The sequence below is a fragment of the Eriocheir sinensis genome, chromosome 46 (genome assembly GCF_024679095.1).
Source record: "Eriocheir sinensis breed Jianghai 21 chromosome 46, ASM2467909v1, whole genome shotgun sequence".
Taxonomy (NCBI): Eukaryota; Metazoa; Arthropoda; class Malacostraca; order Decapoda; family Varunidae; genus Eriocheir; species Eriocheir sinensis.
The window spans coordinates 8,690,670-8,705,986 of NC_066554.1; the positions used below are offsets into that span (position 1 = coordinate 8,690,670).

Here is a 15,317-nt window from a genome sequence, read left to right on the forward strand (position 1 = left end):
CCTCTTATCATCCAGTCCATGTTAGCCCAATGTGTATTTTCTATGTTGATGGATGTGTCTCTGAAGGTGTAAATTCCTGCACTAGAGGAATTGGCAGAATTGATGGAGAGTGGAAGACTACCCGGGACCCAATTTGTATCAGGGAGTCGCTGGAACAGGACGTCGACAGGTGATTGTTCAGTTGGTTTTCTTTTCATCAGGCCGAGAGAAATATTGTCTCCCAAGCTGACTCTCAAGGTGGCTACCCGGGACTGGTACTGGGCTGAGGATGGGGAGAGAATACAGTTCCATACATCACGTCACACATCTAAGACTCTTGTAGGGGAGAGGAGGGGAATTCCACTCTTCGAAGCATGCTAATAACTGACATATTCGGGAGACTAATTTAAGGTCGTATTATAAGACATTTCGTGGCCCAAGAAAACCTATTTATCAAGGCTTTCGTAGGAGTTTGGGGCATTTTCTGGAGTAGTTTTATGACCCTGGTGGTAGTTTGACCCTTCCTCTGTACCGCGTGAACCTAAAGAAACGCTCATTAGAACCCGACTGACCCCCTCTTTGACCTTTAGGAATAGCTGATGAGAAGCGAAAGTGTCTTATAATACCGACGTAAATCTCTTTCTCAACATACCACCCGGGATTTGAACATGGGGACTCAAGACGGGAGGCGGACACTAGCATCAAACTAAGGGGAACCCCGTGGCTGAAGACCTCTTGGAGTTTCTTCGCGTCTTGTGGCCATACACGGCTTCCCTTCTCCCATTTACATCAGTTTCTTTGTGCTTCGACCTCTGGGTTTATGACGCAATTCCTTTCCAATGCCGGGCATCACAACACATCAGACAACAATAAACATAGGTTTCCTTCATATACACACATACATATACATATTTCCTTCATATTCATATATAGCTAACCAGCATCTTCATTCTTTCATCCCCTTCACCGGTAAACTCTGGAAACAGCCTTCCTTCGTCTGTATTTCCTCCTGCCTATGACTTGAACTCTTTCAAGAGGAGAGTACATATATATCAAAACACCTCTCCACCCGAAATTGACCTCTCTATTGGCCACTCTTTACTTCTATCTTTTTTAGGAGCAGTGATTAGCAGGCTTTTCTTCTACTTTTTTTGTTGTTGCCCTTGAGTTGCTTCCTTTCCTGTAAAAAAAAATACACACAAGCACGCAGCTCTACACTTATGTACATAATCACAATCAATCACATACATTCATGCACATGTATAGTTACGCTGGATAGAAAAAATAACATAGTTGCAGCACAAGCAGAATTACCAAACATACCATACCAACACTGAGGCACACAAGCGCTCGTACTTTCCACTCACAATACGAACAAGCTTCTCCAACATATTTGTAAGTACCTCTACTGATCTGTAATAATAAAATAATGAAATAATAATTTGTAGGTAACTCTTTACTTCACAAAACTCGGCTCTCTACTCTTGTTCACTCCTAATTCAAGTTCTGTAAGTTGCCCTGTACGCTGGAATCTTTTTTATTGTTCACTGCTTCTTGAACTTCAAATAGTGGTCAATTTTCGCATCAAAAATACATTGAACGCATTGCAGAAGTGGAGGAAGTGAAAAAAAAGAAGCAGAAGAAAGAAAGAAAGAGGAAAATGTTACAGAATAAAGAGTGAAAAGAAAGATGGAGACATGGAAGAGCAGGAAACGGCAAACCTACTGGCTTATAACAAGGCTGCATAATTTTAGGAGGAGGAGGAGGAGGAGGAGAGAATAAGAGTGAAAATGAGGCAAAGAGCTAGGAGAAGGAGGAGGAGGAGGAGGAGAGAGAGTAAGAGTGAAGAGGTAAAGGGCTAAGGAAGTGAGTGTGAGGGTTTCAGGAAAGGAAACACACACGTACGCCTCTCCCCCCTTGAGTACGCCTCTCCCATACACACGAGAAAACTGAAAGTACAGAAAGTTTATTTAACTGCTGGATGTAAGGAAGGCCCTGGGGGAACAGGATATTAAGGATAATTAAGAAATATATACTACCACAAATATGGAAATACAACTAGGTACACACACACACACACACACACACACACCTTCAGGGTATTGCACCACTGCCAGCACGTCCTTGTCTCTTCGAGTGCCCAGGAGACGCACGGCATAAACGTTGCTCTTTTTGTTGAAGTCGAACACCAGTTTGGGAGAGCCGTCGCCTGAGCTGTTGTCTAGGTGAATTATAGTGCCAGTTAGACCATGGTGGGTGCATGGCTATAACAAATACAGCTAGACACCTGCTGATATGTAAAGGTGGATTGAAGCAATGCCAATGACCTTGAAATGAACATGGATTACAAACTTGGTCTTCAGGAATAGTAATGTTGGAAACTTGCCTCTAGCTTCAATGAAAACTGGAACACTGATTTCAAGGATGAATTTTATGGCATTACTACGTGACTAACAATGGAATGCATGAACTGAAATGGTGGTAGTACAGGTGACTTAAGACTTATTTTTGGGCCCAATTATTGATATGATAATTAGACCATCAAGATTAGTGAATAAACTTGTTCAAAACACAATAACGTTAAACCTAGAAAACAAACACGGCCCGAGTGGTAGGGTAAGGTGGGGTAAGATGCCCCCCTGGGGTGAAAGGCCCCCCCTTGGTTTTGTCTTTCTTTTTTCTTTTCTCAAGCAGTCACATGATCAAGTAGGCAACGCCAACTCTCTGTGCTCACAGGAACTACTGGACTAAACAATGGACAGTTGCTCTGGCCACAAGGGGACATTTCTTCTTTTTGACTAATTTCTTGTAAGTTTTCAGTGATTTTAATGATACCTAATTAACGACAAAGAACTTTAGAGTTAGCCTGATAGCTATGGATAGTTGCTCTAAGATGTCTAGACCATATTGCATGTGATTATACTCTGTCTACTTACTTGTAGGAAAGATGGTGACATTTTGTGTATATATGAGTTGCCAGGGTAAGAGGCCCCCTGTGCCTTTGGGGTAAGTTGCCCACAGGGAGGCCTTTTACCCCACATGTGGGCCTTTTACCGCATTATCAGCAAAATGGCAAATGGCCTTGTTTTTTTGTGGGGGGAACTATTTGCTAATAGCAGACCTTAAAAAAAATGGGTCCAATGTCAGGGTTGTAGAAATTGGCCACATGCAGAATGCACAACTGGAGTAGGCCTAGATCTGTACGTATGTCAAAACTGCGAGTCTGATTAGGCATTACAGTATTGCTATAAATAGAAAATTAATTGTTTAGTTTTACATTCTGTTCATTATTAGACACAAATCTGATTGTGTTCCTATATTTCACATTGAGAGATTTATAGGTATAGTTTTCAATAAGGGAATACATATTATATTTTTATAATGTAAAAAACTATTTTCCTTATGTTTCTGAGAGTTTTATTATTGTAAGCCAGAGTGGGGTAAAAGGCCTACCCAGTGGGCGTTTTATCCTACATGCGGGGTAAGAAGCCCCTTTTATTATTTTTTTTAAATTGTCATTATAATAAGGTGTAAATCATAATGAATGGATATAATATATACCATAGATAGGCCTTAGCCAAAGATTTCAACAGAACTTTTTTTTAAATTCTATTGCAAAAAATGTGGCAACAACAGGTAATCTCTCTTAAGGGGGGCAACTTACCCCACCTTGCCCTATTGCACGGCATGAAGAAGTTGGCTGATGCTGACTGTTACTACTAAAACTACTGATGGTGCTACTACTGTCAATACCACTATTACTACTATTCTTACTCCTACTCCCATTACTACTACTACTATTACTATTACTTGTAGTAGTAGTAGTAATAGATATTACTACTACTACTACTACTACTGCTATTTTTTCTAATACATAAAAGATACCTCCACCCATGTTTATTTTCACTACTATTCCTATTACTACTACTACTATTCCTATTACTACTACTACTACTACTACTATTATTTTTATTATTACTACTATACTACTACTATTACTACTACTACTACTACTACCATTACTACTACTACTACTACTACATACATTAATACTTACTAACAATCAATATAATAATAATAATAATAATAATCATCATAATAATCATAATAATAATAATAACAATGATAATAATAATAATGATAATAATGATAATAATAATAACCCAAAAATACCGCTTCTACTGTTATGACTGGTAACACTTCCAGCACTACTAGTTCATCTTACTTATCTCGATCTTTGTGTAGTTCCAGTTTTGGACACTGGTGGCAGAGATGGTAGATTTCTGATCTTGCGAGAAACAAGTGAAGCGAACGACAGACCCAGAACCACCATTGTGAACCATCAACACTTCATCCACCATGTCTGTGGATTGAGCGAAGACCGAACATGTTGATTTACATACGCTAAAAAAATAAATCAACCACACCCCACACCTGCTGACCAACCACACCCCACACCTGCTGATCAACCACACCCCACACCTGCTGACCAACCACACCCCACACCTGCTGACCAATCACACCCCACACCTGCTGATCAACCACACCCCACACCTGCTGACCAATCACACCCCACACCTGCTGACCAATCACACCCCACACCTGCTGATCAACCACACCCCACACCTGCTGATCAACCACACCCCACACCTGCTGATCAATCACACCCCACACCTGCTGATCAACCACACCCCACACCTGCTGATCAACCACACCCCACACCTGCTGACCAACCACACCCCACACCTGCTGACCAATCACACCCCACACCTGCTGACCAATCACACCCCACACCTGCTGACCAACCACACCCCATACCTGCTGATCAATCACACCCCACACCTGATGATCAACCACACCCCACACCTGCTGATCAACCACACCCCATACCTGCTGACCAATCACACCCCACACCTGATGACTCTCTCTCTCTCTCTCTCTCTCTCATCTGATAGACCTCGCTTGCCTGAATATCCCCTGAGTCTTGTTCAGAATTATTTCCCTTTATAATTAGTACAGAGTTTAGGCGGCAAGGATAGGCCAGGTAAGTCTGTTAAATGAACCACTCACCTGTCAGCCACCTTTCACACACGTCACTTACCAGTCTCCTCCTGCACTAGATTTTGCACTCTGAAAACAGGGGCATCTTTTCTGTGGAAAGAGATCTGTGTCAGGTCAGTCATCACGGAAAAGGTATAGTGGATATAGTATCACTGATAATAAAGAACTGATCACAGAATGGCCTTTTAGCCTTCGTGTAACTACGTATATCTAAGGACAATGGCTACCACGACAAGATCTTACCTTTTCTTCGTCTGGGAGACTATACGGTTCTGGCTTGTACCGAAGACCTCACGAGTCGTGTCGTTGAGCAGTGTGATGGTGACATTGGTGCCCAGTCTGGTAACAACACCTGCATGCAACGCAGCCAAACAGATGTCCGATCCCTGGGGGAGGTGGAGGATAAAAAGAATATGAGAGTTTTATACCTATCATGAAGGAGTTAAAAAAATTGAATGTTGAAAGTCCTATTCACACTGAGAGAGAGAGAGAGAGAGAGAGAGAGAGAGAGAGAGAGAGAGAGAGAGAGAGAGAGAGAGAGAGAGAGAGAGAGAGAAGGGGGGGGAGGGACTCAACATGGAGGCAATCATTTAAAGCGGTCTCTACGCGATTGGCAACGCCTTGTGTGAACCAAGATCAACAGAATATACCAGCAAGTCTTCTCAACCTCGCACCAAAATTCTCCTCTTCTGCGCAGTGAAGTCACCTGCAGCCCCTCAGTCTGGTTCAGTGGAAATTTCCCCACCAGTCTAAACCTGACCGCAGGTGTAGACGAATCTCGTGTGATCCATTTTCTCTGATTTCGATGGGTGACTTTAGCATTTAAGATTAAGGTACTGAGGCAGTCACACAATTAATGGGCATGGGTAAGAAATGACTGCGTAGAAGTGGTTGTTACAGAGGGTGCAGAGGGTGGACAGGAGAACCGTTCAACAGAGGATGATTGCGGCGGGTAAGAATATGTCCAGAAATACTTGGATAAGAAGGTTCATTACACACACACACACACACACACACACACACACACACACACACACACACACACGTTGTGTGTGCCGTAGCCCAAGTGGTTAGAGCGCTGCGCTGCCGGGCTTCACGGTCTGACACGGCGGCGGTTCGAGTCCGCTCAGGCCGGATTCTTTCCGCTGACTAAGAGTGGTTACTGTCCCCCTTGAGCAAAGGGGGATGGGGTGTGTGGTGTGTGAGGTCCTGCCAGTACCCATAGATCGACGATAAAGAGCATTTGCTCATGTCGGTAGGGTACCTGATTACGAGTCCAACACGTGCTCATGCCGTGGTGAATTACACACACACACACACACACACACACACACACACACACGCACACACACACAAGAAAACTGAAAATGTTTCAGTATACCATGAAATATCTCGTTTCCTCTGTTATTCTCCCCCTGCTCCCTCTATCATACTGCTGCTGACGTTATTATCTGCGCGTGGGAAAACCTGGTATAATATTCTGTTGATCTTGGTGTGAACGTTCTCGCATGTTTTAACGCCGCGGCAGAAAACGCCTCGTGTGAACAGGGCCTGAGTCCTGGGTGGGTGAAGGAGGAAGGAATGGGTGAAAAGAGGAGAAATGGAAGCAGTACATATATTCCTAAACTGAAGGAATAGTAATTAAAAAGGGAATAAAGAGTAATCAAAGGTTGGGGTGAGGAAGAACTGGGAGACGTGGGAGGAGGGAGTGGTAGGAAGACGGAGTGGCAGGGTTGAGTGGGATGAGAGTAGAAGGATGGGGTAGGAGAGAGGATTGAGTGAAAGGGAGTGGTGGGAAGACGGAGTGGCAGGGTTGAGTGGGATGAAGAGTGAAAAGATGGGAGTGGGAGTAAAGAGTGCAAGGATGGGGTGGGAGGAAAGAATGCAAGGATGGGGTGGGAGAGAGGAAAGAATGCAAGGATGAGGTGGGAGAGAGGAAGGAGTGGAAGCAAGTGGTAGGAGTTCGGAGTGGCAGGGTTGAGAGGAATGAAGAGTGAAAGATGGGGGTGGGAGGAAAGAATGCAAGGATGGTGTGGGAGAGAGGAAGGAGTGGAAGGGAGTGGGAGGAAGGAGTGGTTAACTGAAGTGGACTGGAGGGGTGGGAGAGTGTGTAAGGAAAGAGAGAGAGGTTGGAGCAGGATAAACGAGTGGAAAGGAAAAAATGTGAGAAGCATAATTAATGAATGGCTCACAGTCAGGTCATTACTTAAAGTTACATGAGTGCTCCTGACCGGTCTATATCAAAGGATATTTAACTAACACCTACATCATTATCCTCCTGCCAAAACAAACGATGCCAAAACAGATTTTAAAGACAATGAGAGGAGTCAGTAGTGAGCTCTTTCAGTCACACCTTGATCATATGTGTTGGAAAATACTCGGAAAAGATGCCGCTGACATGTTCGTGACATTCCTAAATGATATTCAACGTGTGTACCGATAGAGGCTCTGATTTTTTAATTTGACGTACTGTTTAGCATTGTTCTATGATTATGTATTTTTAACTCTGATAGGCTATTTAGCATTTTTCATAGTTAAGTTTTGATGATTTTCATTGGTATCATATAATAATGAAACCTTTAATCAGCACTATTCAGCTAGTTTTCATTATCCTGCAGTGTAAGGTTCTTGTAATGAGGTAGACTGCACGCTGAATTGTAAATATTGTGGTAGACCGCACGCTAAAGTAGAAAGGGCCGGGTAGACCGCATACTAAAGTACAAGTAGCACCGATTACTTACCCCAAAATACTCTCCTGTTCCAACAACTTTTCCACTCCTTTCGCTCCTTTCCGAACATTCCTCTTCGGGGCATCTGAAAGAAAAGGAGGCAAGAAATTTATCTCCCCTCGTCCCCTCTCTGCTTCCAGCCGTCAGTCAGGTCTAATTTTAATAGCTGTGAATGTTGATGAGCAGGACTGACAGCAATAGACAGACTTTGCACTCAAACAAATATCTTATTTCTTGTGTCTCGAAAGAAAGGAATCTAGAGATGTTAGTGGATCTGGATCACGACGTAAACATACAGACAGGACATCGAAGCTTGCACTATAACAACTTTTTCCTTTGTGGATAAAATAGGTTTATATAAATGAGTGTAACTGAACTTAGTAAACAGCAACAGAGTACCTAGGTGTGCACCCTACCTGTCCTCTCCCCAGTAATACTAACTGGAGATTTTTTCTATGATACAAGCAGGGCGTGAGACAGACTTACGAATAATTCTTTGATTGTCCATCTTCAAGCTTCAACTGGGAGAACTTATAGCAGGATGGGTTGTTGCCCTCAGTGACTGAAAAGGAGACAGTGAAAGATGAAATGAGATGAATGACAGGATAAGTGCCATAAAGGCTTCATTACATCGTGTGCCCATATCGACGCTGGCAACAAGGGTTTAATATCAGAGGGAAACCGGAGAATGTTGTAAACTCCAATGCGCCATACATGTAATCCTTCGTACAGCCTATGTACACGAATTTTTATGAAAGACTTTCCCAGGCGTACGGTACACTATAATATAGTAATATCACGTAAGCCTTCTGATGGGCGTCCAGCGTCACACACGGCGGGGCGAGATGAGACCCAGCGATGGCTTGCCCTTGTCTGAATGGCAGTGATGAAATTGGATTTTACTTTATACAAATCTAGTTCTGATATTAAGGCGTACCTGTACTTGAAAGATGGACCACCAGCTGGTGTTCGTCCCTTGAGTTTTAGCCACTAATATCTGGCTGTTATCATTAATTCTCAGCAAAACTCTACGGTGGCTGTTCACTACCACGTGTATCACATCACTATATTTGCATACAGTGTCATCGCCATTCTGAGTAAGCCGACACGTGGACTGAAGTCACAGGGTACTGTAGTAGTAGTGTCATCTTCCACACATTGTGCATCATTTACAGCTAAGAACAATAACGGGGCGTAATATGGGGAACCTTCAAGTGGTTTGTACACTTCCCAAACCCAACACCGGAACACGTTGACACTTGTGTCCATGTCATGCTTCCATTTCCATATCAACTTTAGTTATGTACTATTACGTAGACTCACATTTGATTAACATAATTTCGTTACTTTTACCCTGGCTTCTCTTTGATATTACAATATACATAAAAACTTTGCTAATTAAATCTGATGAGTGTGCCATCTTACACCTGGCCATTCTTTAAGGTTTGAACATGCTCAGTGTCAGTCAAAGTATGATGGAGTGTGGGCGTGTTATAATGAGATGTGGAATATTTTCTTTATTGCGTAAGGGGGTGAGAGCCGAGCGGTGAGGGAAAGGGTTGGTCTCGTCTCATAGCCGCTTATTTAGGCTCTAGTCTGCCGATTGGTATAGACAGATGAATAAGTAGAGGAGGCTTGACGCTCCACCAGTACCGTTTCTGCCTCGGCGCGGCCATGGGAACATAAAGCGTCATCTCTCATCTCGCGTGAACACTGTCATGCGTGATACCCACAGGCCACCTCGCCAACAAGGCACGGCGGAAACACTGTTTTGCCGGGGAAACTAAATTGACACTTATTTTTGTTACCATTTAATTACTTTATAACTTTTTATAAAGGCTCTAGATACCTTACTCCCGCTGATTCTCTCTCTCTCTCTCTCTCTCTCTCTCTCTCTCTCTCTCTCTCTCCCCGTCTGTCGGTTGGAGTCGAACTAGAGGATATCGTCCCCGGTGTCTTTTAAATTTATCTAGAACGGACGCTTAGCATGTGTGTGCGTGTGTGTGTGTGTGTAATTCACCACGGCCTGATCACGTGTTGGACTCGTAATCGCCAGCAGGTACCTTCCCGACATGAGCAAATGCTCTTAATCGTCGATCTCTGGGTACTGCCAGGACCAAACACACCACACACCCCATCCCCCTTGCTCAAGGGGGGACTGTAACGACTCTTAGTCAACAGAAAGAATCCGGCCTGAGCGGGCTCGAACCGCCACCCTGTCAGACCTTGAAGCCTGGCAGCGCAGCGCTCTACCAGTTGCGCCACGGAGTGGTGTGTGTGTGTATGTGTGTGTGTGTGTTCGCGCGTATAAAAGCACACACACACACACACACACACACACACACACACACACACACTAACAGATTACAGAGATTGTACTAAAAAGCTTTTAACATTTGGAGAAAAATACCTACTCCAAAAAAATCATTATAATAAAACCTATCAAAAGGTAACCAAGGAAACCCTAAATCGCACTGGCAATCTGTTAATTCAATACTCGGAGGAACATGATAAATAAGTAAATAAATAAACATGAAACTAAGTTACAACTTTTCCGTCCTGATATTCTAAGTAAACTGAATGATCACTTTTTGCAAACTGATAATAAAATAAGGCAGACACATGTTGATGGCCACGTCTAGCTCTTGAAGACCTCCATCAAGTTATAAGGAAACTGAAAACCATTCACGCGCCCTCAAGCAGAGACCCCTGCATGGTTATGACGATATATCACCAAAGTGCACATTCACCTTGTCATGTGCTCCACTCACTCATTATATGAAGCCTCACATTAAAGACTGCTATTTATCCAGAGAATGAAAAAAAATGCTTAAGTTATGCCTATATATAATTCGAGGAGCAGAGGTAATACTTATCGATCAATTTCTATTTTTCCAGCATTTAGTAAAATATATGAAAACGTAATTTCCATGCGTTTGATAAATTACTTGCAAAGAAACTATCTGCTCTCTGAATACCAACAAGGTTTTGCGGACAAACAGTTCTGCTGAGTCTGCATGGTTACAATTTACCAATCTCATTTACGAGTACCTAGTGAGAAAGCAATTTTAGCCGGGGTATTTGTTGATCTGTCAAAACTTTTGGCTCATTGAATTACCGCATATTGATTAATAAATTAAGACCGAAAGGGTTTAGGGGTGTAGCATTGCAACTATTTGAAAGTTATATCATCAACAAGTCGCAATTTGTGAAATGTGATAATCTATTATGTTCTATAATAAATGCTGAAAGGTGTACCACTGCATTTTCTTAAATGCATTAATGACATATTCAATACTAGGGGGGTGGGGGGTGGGGTGGGGGTGTGGGGGGGTGGGGGGGAAGATTGCTCCCTCTTGCACGAGGGAGCACGGGCCTTTGCCAAATGCGGCCCGTAGCAGGGAGCCGACAGACCGACTTTATCGGCGATCGAAATCTAGCCGACCAAGTCGGTCTGTCGACGAGGACTGGCGTGTCTCTGTCAATACAAGGCCTAAATTCAAATTTACCATATATGTTGATGATACTAATCTGTTATTAGCAGATAAGGATATGCATAGTTCACATTCAGATATGATTAGAAAATTAAATCCAATCAATCAACTGATAAAAAAATAAATAAACTCATTGTTGCCTGAACTATTTATAGTGACAGGATTTCTCAAAACCGATCTATGAAAAATAATATTCCTCCGCTGCTATTCGAGGGTGAGAGTTTTCAATGTGTTCCTCATACAAAATTCCTTGGTGTTCAAATCGACGAAAACTTAATCTGGAACTATGAGATAAATGATGTACTGTTAGAGCTACTAAGAATTATTTATGTGGCTTAATGTACAGGATTCGCGATCACCTCACAACAGTCTATGATCGGCAAATGTTGTACATTGCGTAATCCTCAGCTTGCTTATTGTGTTTCAGTTTGGGCTTGTACTGGGCCTTCCTTTTTGAATAAATTATATGTAGCACTAAACAAAATTTTAAGGTACATTTTTTTGGGGTGTAAATTTGGTTCGACAGCATTAGTATTATCAACATAAATATTTTCTTTTGTAGTCTTCGAAAACATTAAAAACTCTGAAGGAAACAGTTTCAAATAATAGATTCCACTTACAGAACAAAAGGTAATAACGGTGATATTGTTTGTCGAAATTTCCGGACAACTCTTTTCAGAAATAGTGTTCTGTGTTCTGGCCCCAATTATGGAATAATTGTATCAATACTGCCAGCATTTTTTCCTTCAGAAAAAACAAAAAATGTATTTGCTCTTCACAATGCAGAGACTATATTTTATTACACTATTTGTTGCTTAGTTAATTTGCATATATATATATATATATATATATATATATATATATATATATATATATATATATATATATATATATATATATATATATATATATATATAGATATATATATATATATATATATAGATATATATATATATATATATATATATATGCATATATATTTGCTTTTATTGCGTAATTTGTAAATTTAGTGTATTGCCTTCTGTATCACAGCAGATAAACAGTAACTAAGATTAGGTCTGTCGGGGAGTTTCGGCAAGACCGACTTTGACAAAGATACATTTTGTAAAGTGAATGTTTATAAATATAAATATATTTATGTTCATGGTAATAAACTTACACACACACACACACACACACACACACACACTTACCCTGCACCAGCAAAGTCAAACAGGCCACCACCACCACCACTATCCTCATCACCGCCATCACCACCTTCACCACCACAGACAACTCAACATGCAGACGTAACGACAGCTCCACAAACACTACAGCAAGACTCCTAAGAAAGAGCTGATAAATTAAGCTTCAGAGGAAATGGTACGTCTGACCTAATGAGGAGAGAGAGAGAGAGAGAGAGAGAGAGAGAGAGAGAGAGCAACGTCATCACAAACGGAAACGAAACGATTCTCTCTCTCTCTCTCTCTCTCTCTCTTAATCTTTGTTTGTATGTGTGTGTGTGTGTGTGTGTGTGTGTGTGTGTGTGTGTGTGTGTGTCGGAATGCTAGCTGCTATGTAGGCTACTGGCTGCTTTGGCTTATAAGTACCATTGCAGGACTGCTATGTACCGGATCCTATGTACCACTGCTTCAGCTTTTATGTACCGAGCAAAGCTAGTATTAGTATGTACCAACTACCGAGTAGGGAGATAAAATCAAATAAGAATTTTTTATCAGTCTTTATTAGATAAAATCAAGTAAGCATTTTTTCATGTCTTTATTGGCACAACATCCAAGAATATATATTTTTTTTATCAGTATTAGCATGAAATACAATTGCATATTCTAAAGGAAGTTTGTCTACAGATCAAAGCAATAACATCAAGCATATATTGACTTAAATACTGGCTTAGTCCTCTGCGTGATCCCCCAGTTGAGCACACTGGTTAAGGAGTTCGGAAGTCGTTATTGAGTTTCCCTCACATTTCGTCCACAGGTCATGTCGCTTAACCTGTTTTTGGATGGCATGTTTCCGTTGGTATCTAACCATCTTCCTCTGGGTAACTTATTGCACTGTCTTGGGAATTATATTAGCCTCTTCATGAAGGATGCTGATTATTAGGTAGTACATATTAATGGAATCGGTTATGGCAACCTTAATTGTTTATCGCGTGGTGCCTCCCTTCGGCATCGTTGTTTTTTTCTTACTTGGAGCTGTTACATTTGTAACAGCTCCAAGAATGCGGAGGGTGTATTTCATTTCTGATCCACACTTTTTCATAGTATGTAATAGTCTCAGTCGCTGATCTGGGAGTGCTCGTGATGTGGCCAAGAGAAGGCTCTGTGTGTGTGTGTGTGATGGCGGTAAGTTTGTCAGCGCCATTAATTGCCGAATGAATTTCCTCACAGGGAGCTGATTAAGATTGGCATTTTGAAGACCAACATTCTTTACTTTGCGGTACCCTGCCTGGGCCCAGTGGAACCAGCAGCCGTGCAGGCAGGCTTCGGGAGTGCAGGCTCGCGCTGCTTATCACAGTGCTCTCTCGAAATCCATTACTAGCTCACAAAGATGTTGATGGAATTAACTCTGCAAGTTTTCTTATTACGACCACACGCGGTCGTCTCTTTTTTTATAGTGTACGGAGGTTGCGTCACTTGAGTCGTTCTTCGAAAGGTTGTGCGAAGGGTTGTGCGATGGTACAATTTTCATAGCACGTCGCTCTACTTTCTACAGTAATTTGATGTCCTTTCTGTAATTAGGACACCCCAGGTGGGGGCTTACCATGAGTTGTAAAAAGACAACATTACTTCCGGTATCTTACACTCGAACATCAGAATTGCAGTGGTGTTTCGTCACTGCTGATAGTGACACCGATATGTTTCCTCCTGTATGACTTGCAGAGGCTTCCCAGGCATGTTGTGTAAGTTAGGAGCTGGAAAAGGAGGAGGAGGAAGAGGAGAAGAGAAGGTGGAAGACGAGCGGGATAAGGGCATCCGATATTTGCTCCTGTCAGACGAGCGGGCCAGGTCTCATCACCAGCTTGACAACTCTCATTTGTTTTCCTTCCCCTCCCGCTCCTCCGTCTCTGTCCCGCCCGTGCTACGTCCTCTCTGACTCTTTGTGTCGCTGTCCCTCTGCCTCTCGCTCCCCTCTTTCTCTGTCCCGGACAATTTCTCGCGATCACTACATCTGATTGTATTTGTTGTTGTGACACACACACACACACACACACACACTTTGTCTGTCCGTCTCTCTCTCTCTCTCTCTCTCTCTCTCTCTCTCTCTCTCTCTCTCTCTCTCTCTCTCTCAACATCATCTATATATTCCTTTTAATACCTGCATGTTTTTGTCTGTGTGTGTGTGTGTGTGTGTGTGTGTGTGTGTGTGTGTGTGTGTGTGTGTGTGTGTATTTATATAAATATATATATATATATATATATATATATATATATATATATATATATATATATATATATATATATATATATATATATATATATAGAGAGAGAGAGAGAGAGAGAGAGAGAGAGAGAGAGAGAGAACACCTCGGCGCGTTGTCATTCTTGTAATAATTGCAATATAAGTGTGTTGCATTAGTGTTGCCAACGTTGTAAGAAAGCTTGGTATTGGCTTGGCTTTCACGTCCTATTATTGTGGTGCAGTTTGCCAAGCCCTCGTAAGCTGTTTTGTGTTGCGCTGCGTTTTCTTGTGTTGACTCGAGAAGTGTTTCAGCCGTTGGCAGGACGCGAAAGTATCTCGTAGGAAGGCGTCTCGGTTCTTCTGTCTTACTGGTTAGGGTATACTATCATTGAAACTTTGTACTTTCAACTTATCTTTCGTTTTCACTCTCTCTCTCTCTCTCTCTCTCTCTCTCTCTCTCTCTCTCCCACACACACACACACACACACACACACACACACACACACTCCCGGACCGAACCAGGCGAATATCGGTTAACATTCCCATCATAAAATTCTGTAACTTGACACGCAACTGAAAATCCCGCGTCTTGACCTTTTAACTAAGTGATAACTCCTCCTCCTTATCGCTCCCCCTTTCCTGAACATCGTCC

The 15,317-nt window shown here is 42.2% G+C and overlaps 1 protein-coding gene and 1 long non-coding RNA gene across 16 annotated transcripts in view; both read right to left on the reverse strand.

Moving 5' to 3' along the window:
• Positions 1-12,614, reverse strand: part of LOC126981044 (receptor-type tyrosine-protein phosphatase F-like) — an 83,820-nt gene extending 71,206 nt beyond the window's left edge. For 12 of the 15 annotated variants that reach the window (XM_050831696.1, XM_050831695.1, XM_050831691.1 and 9 more), the window contains exons 1-8: positions 12,457-12,614; positions 8,256-8,331; positions 7,782-7,854; positions 5,284-5,426; positions 5,081-5,130; positions 4,205-4,342; positions 2,072-2,200; positions 2-262 (exon numbers count right to left, since the gene is read on the reverse strand). In XM_050831696.1, the coding sequence (XP_050687653.1) occupies positions 2-262; positions 2,072-2,200; positions 4,205-4,342; positions 5,081-5,130; positions 5,284-5,426; positions 7,782-7,854; positions 8,256-8,331; positions 12,457-12,514 (928 nt within the window). In that variant the 5' untranslated portion in view covers positions 12,515-12,614. The remainder of the gene's footprint in view (position 1; positions 263-2,071; positions 2,201-4,204; positions 4,343-5,080; positions 5,131-5,283; positions 5,427-7,781; positions 7,855-8,255; positions 8,332-12,456) is intronic. The other 3 variants (XM_050831697.1, XM_050831702.1, XM_050831698.1) reach the window with 3 other exon arrangements.
• Positions 4,542-4,919, reverse strand: LOC126981051 (uncharacterized). The gene is made up of 2 exons (XR_007733723.1): positions 4,774-4,919; positions 4,542-4,725 (listed from the first exon to the last, which is right to left on the reverse strand). It is a non-coding gene; the product is annotated as an uncharacterized LOC126981051 (long non-coding RNA).
• Positions 12,615-15,317: the final 2,703 nt, after the last annotated feature.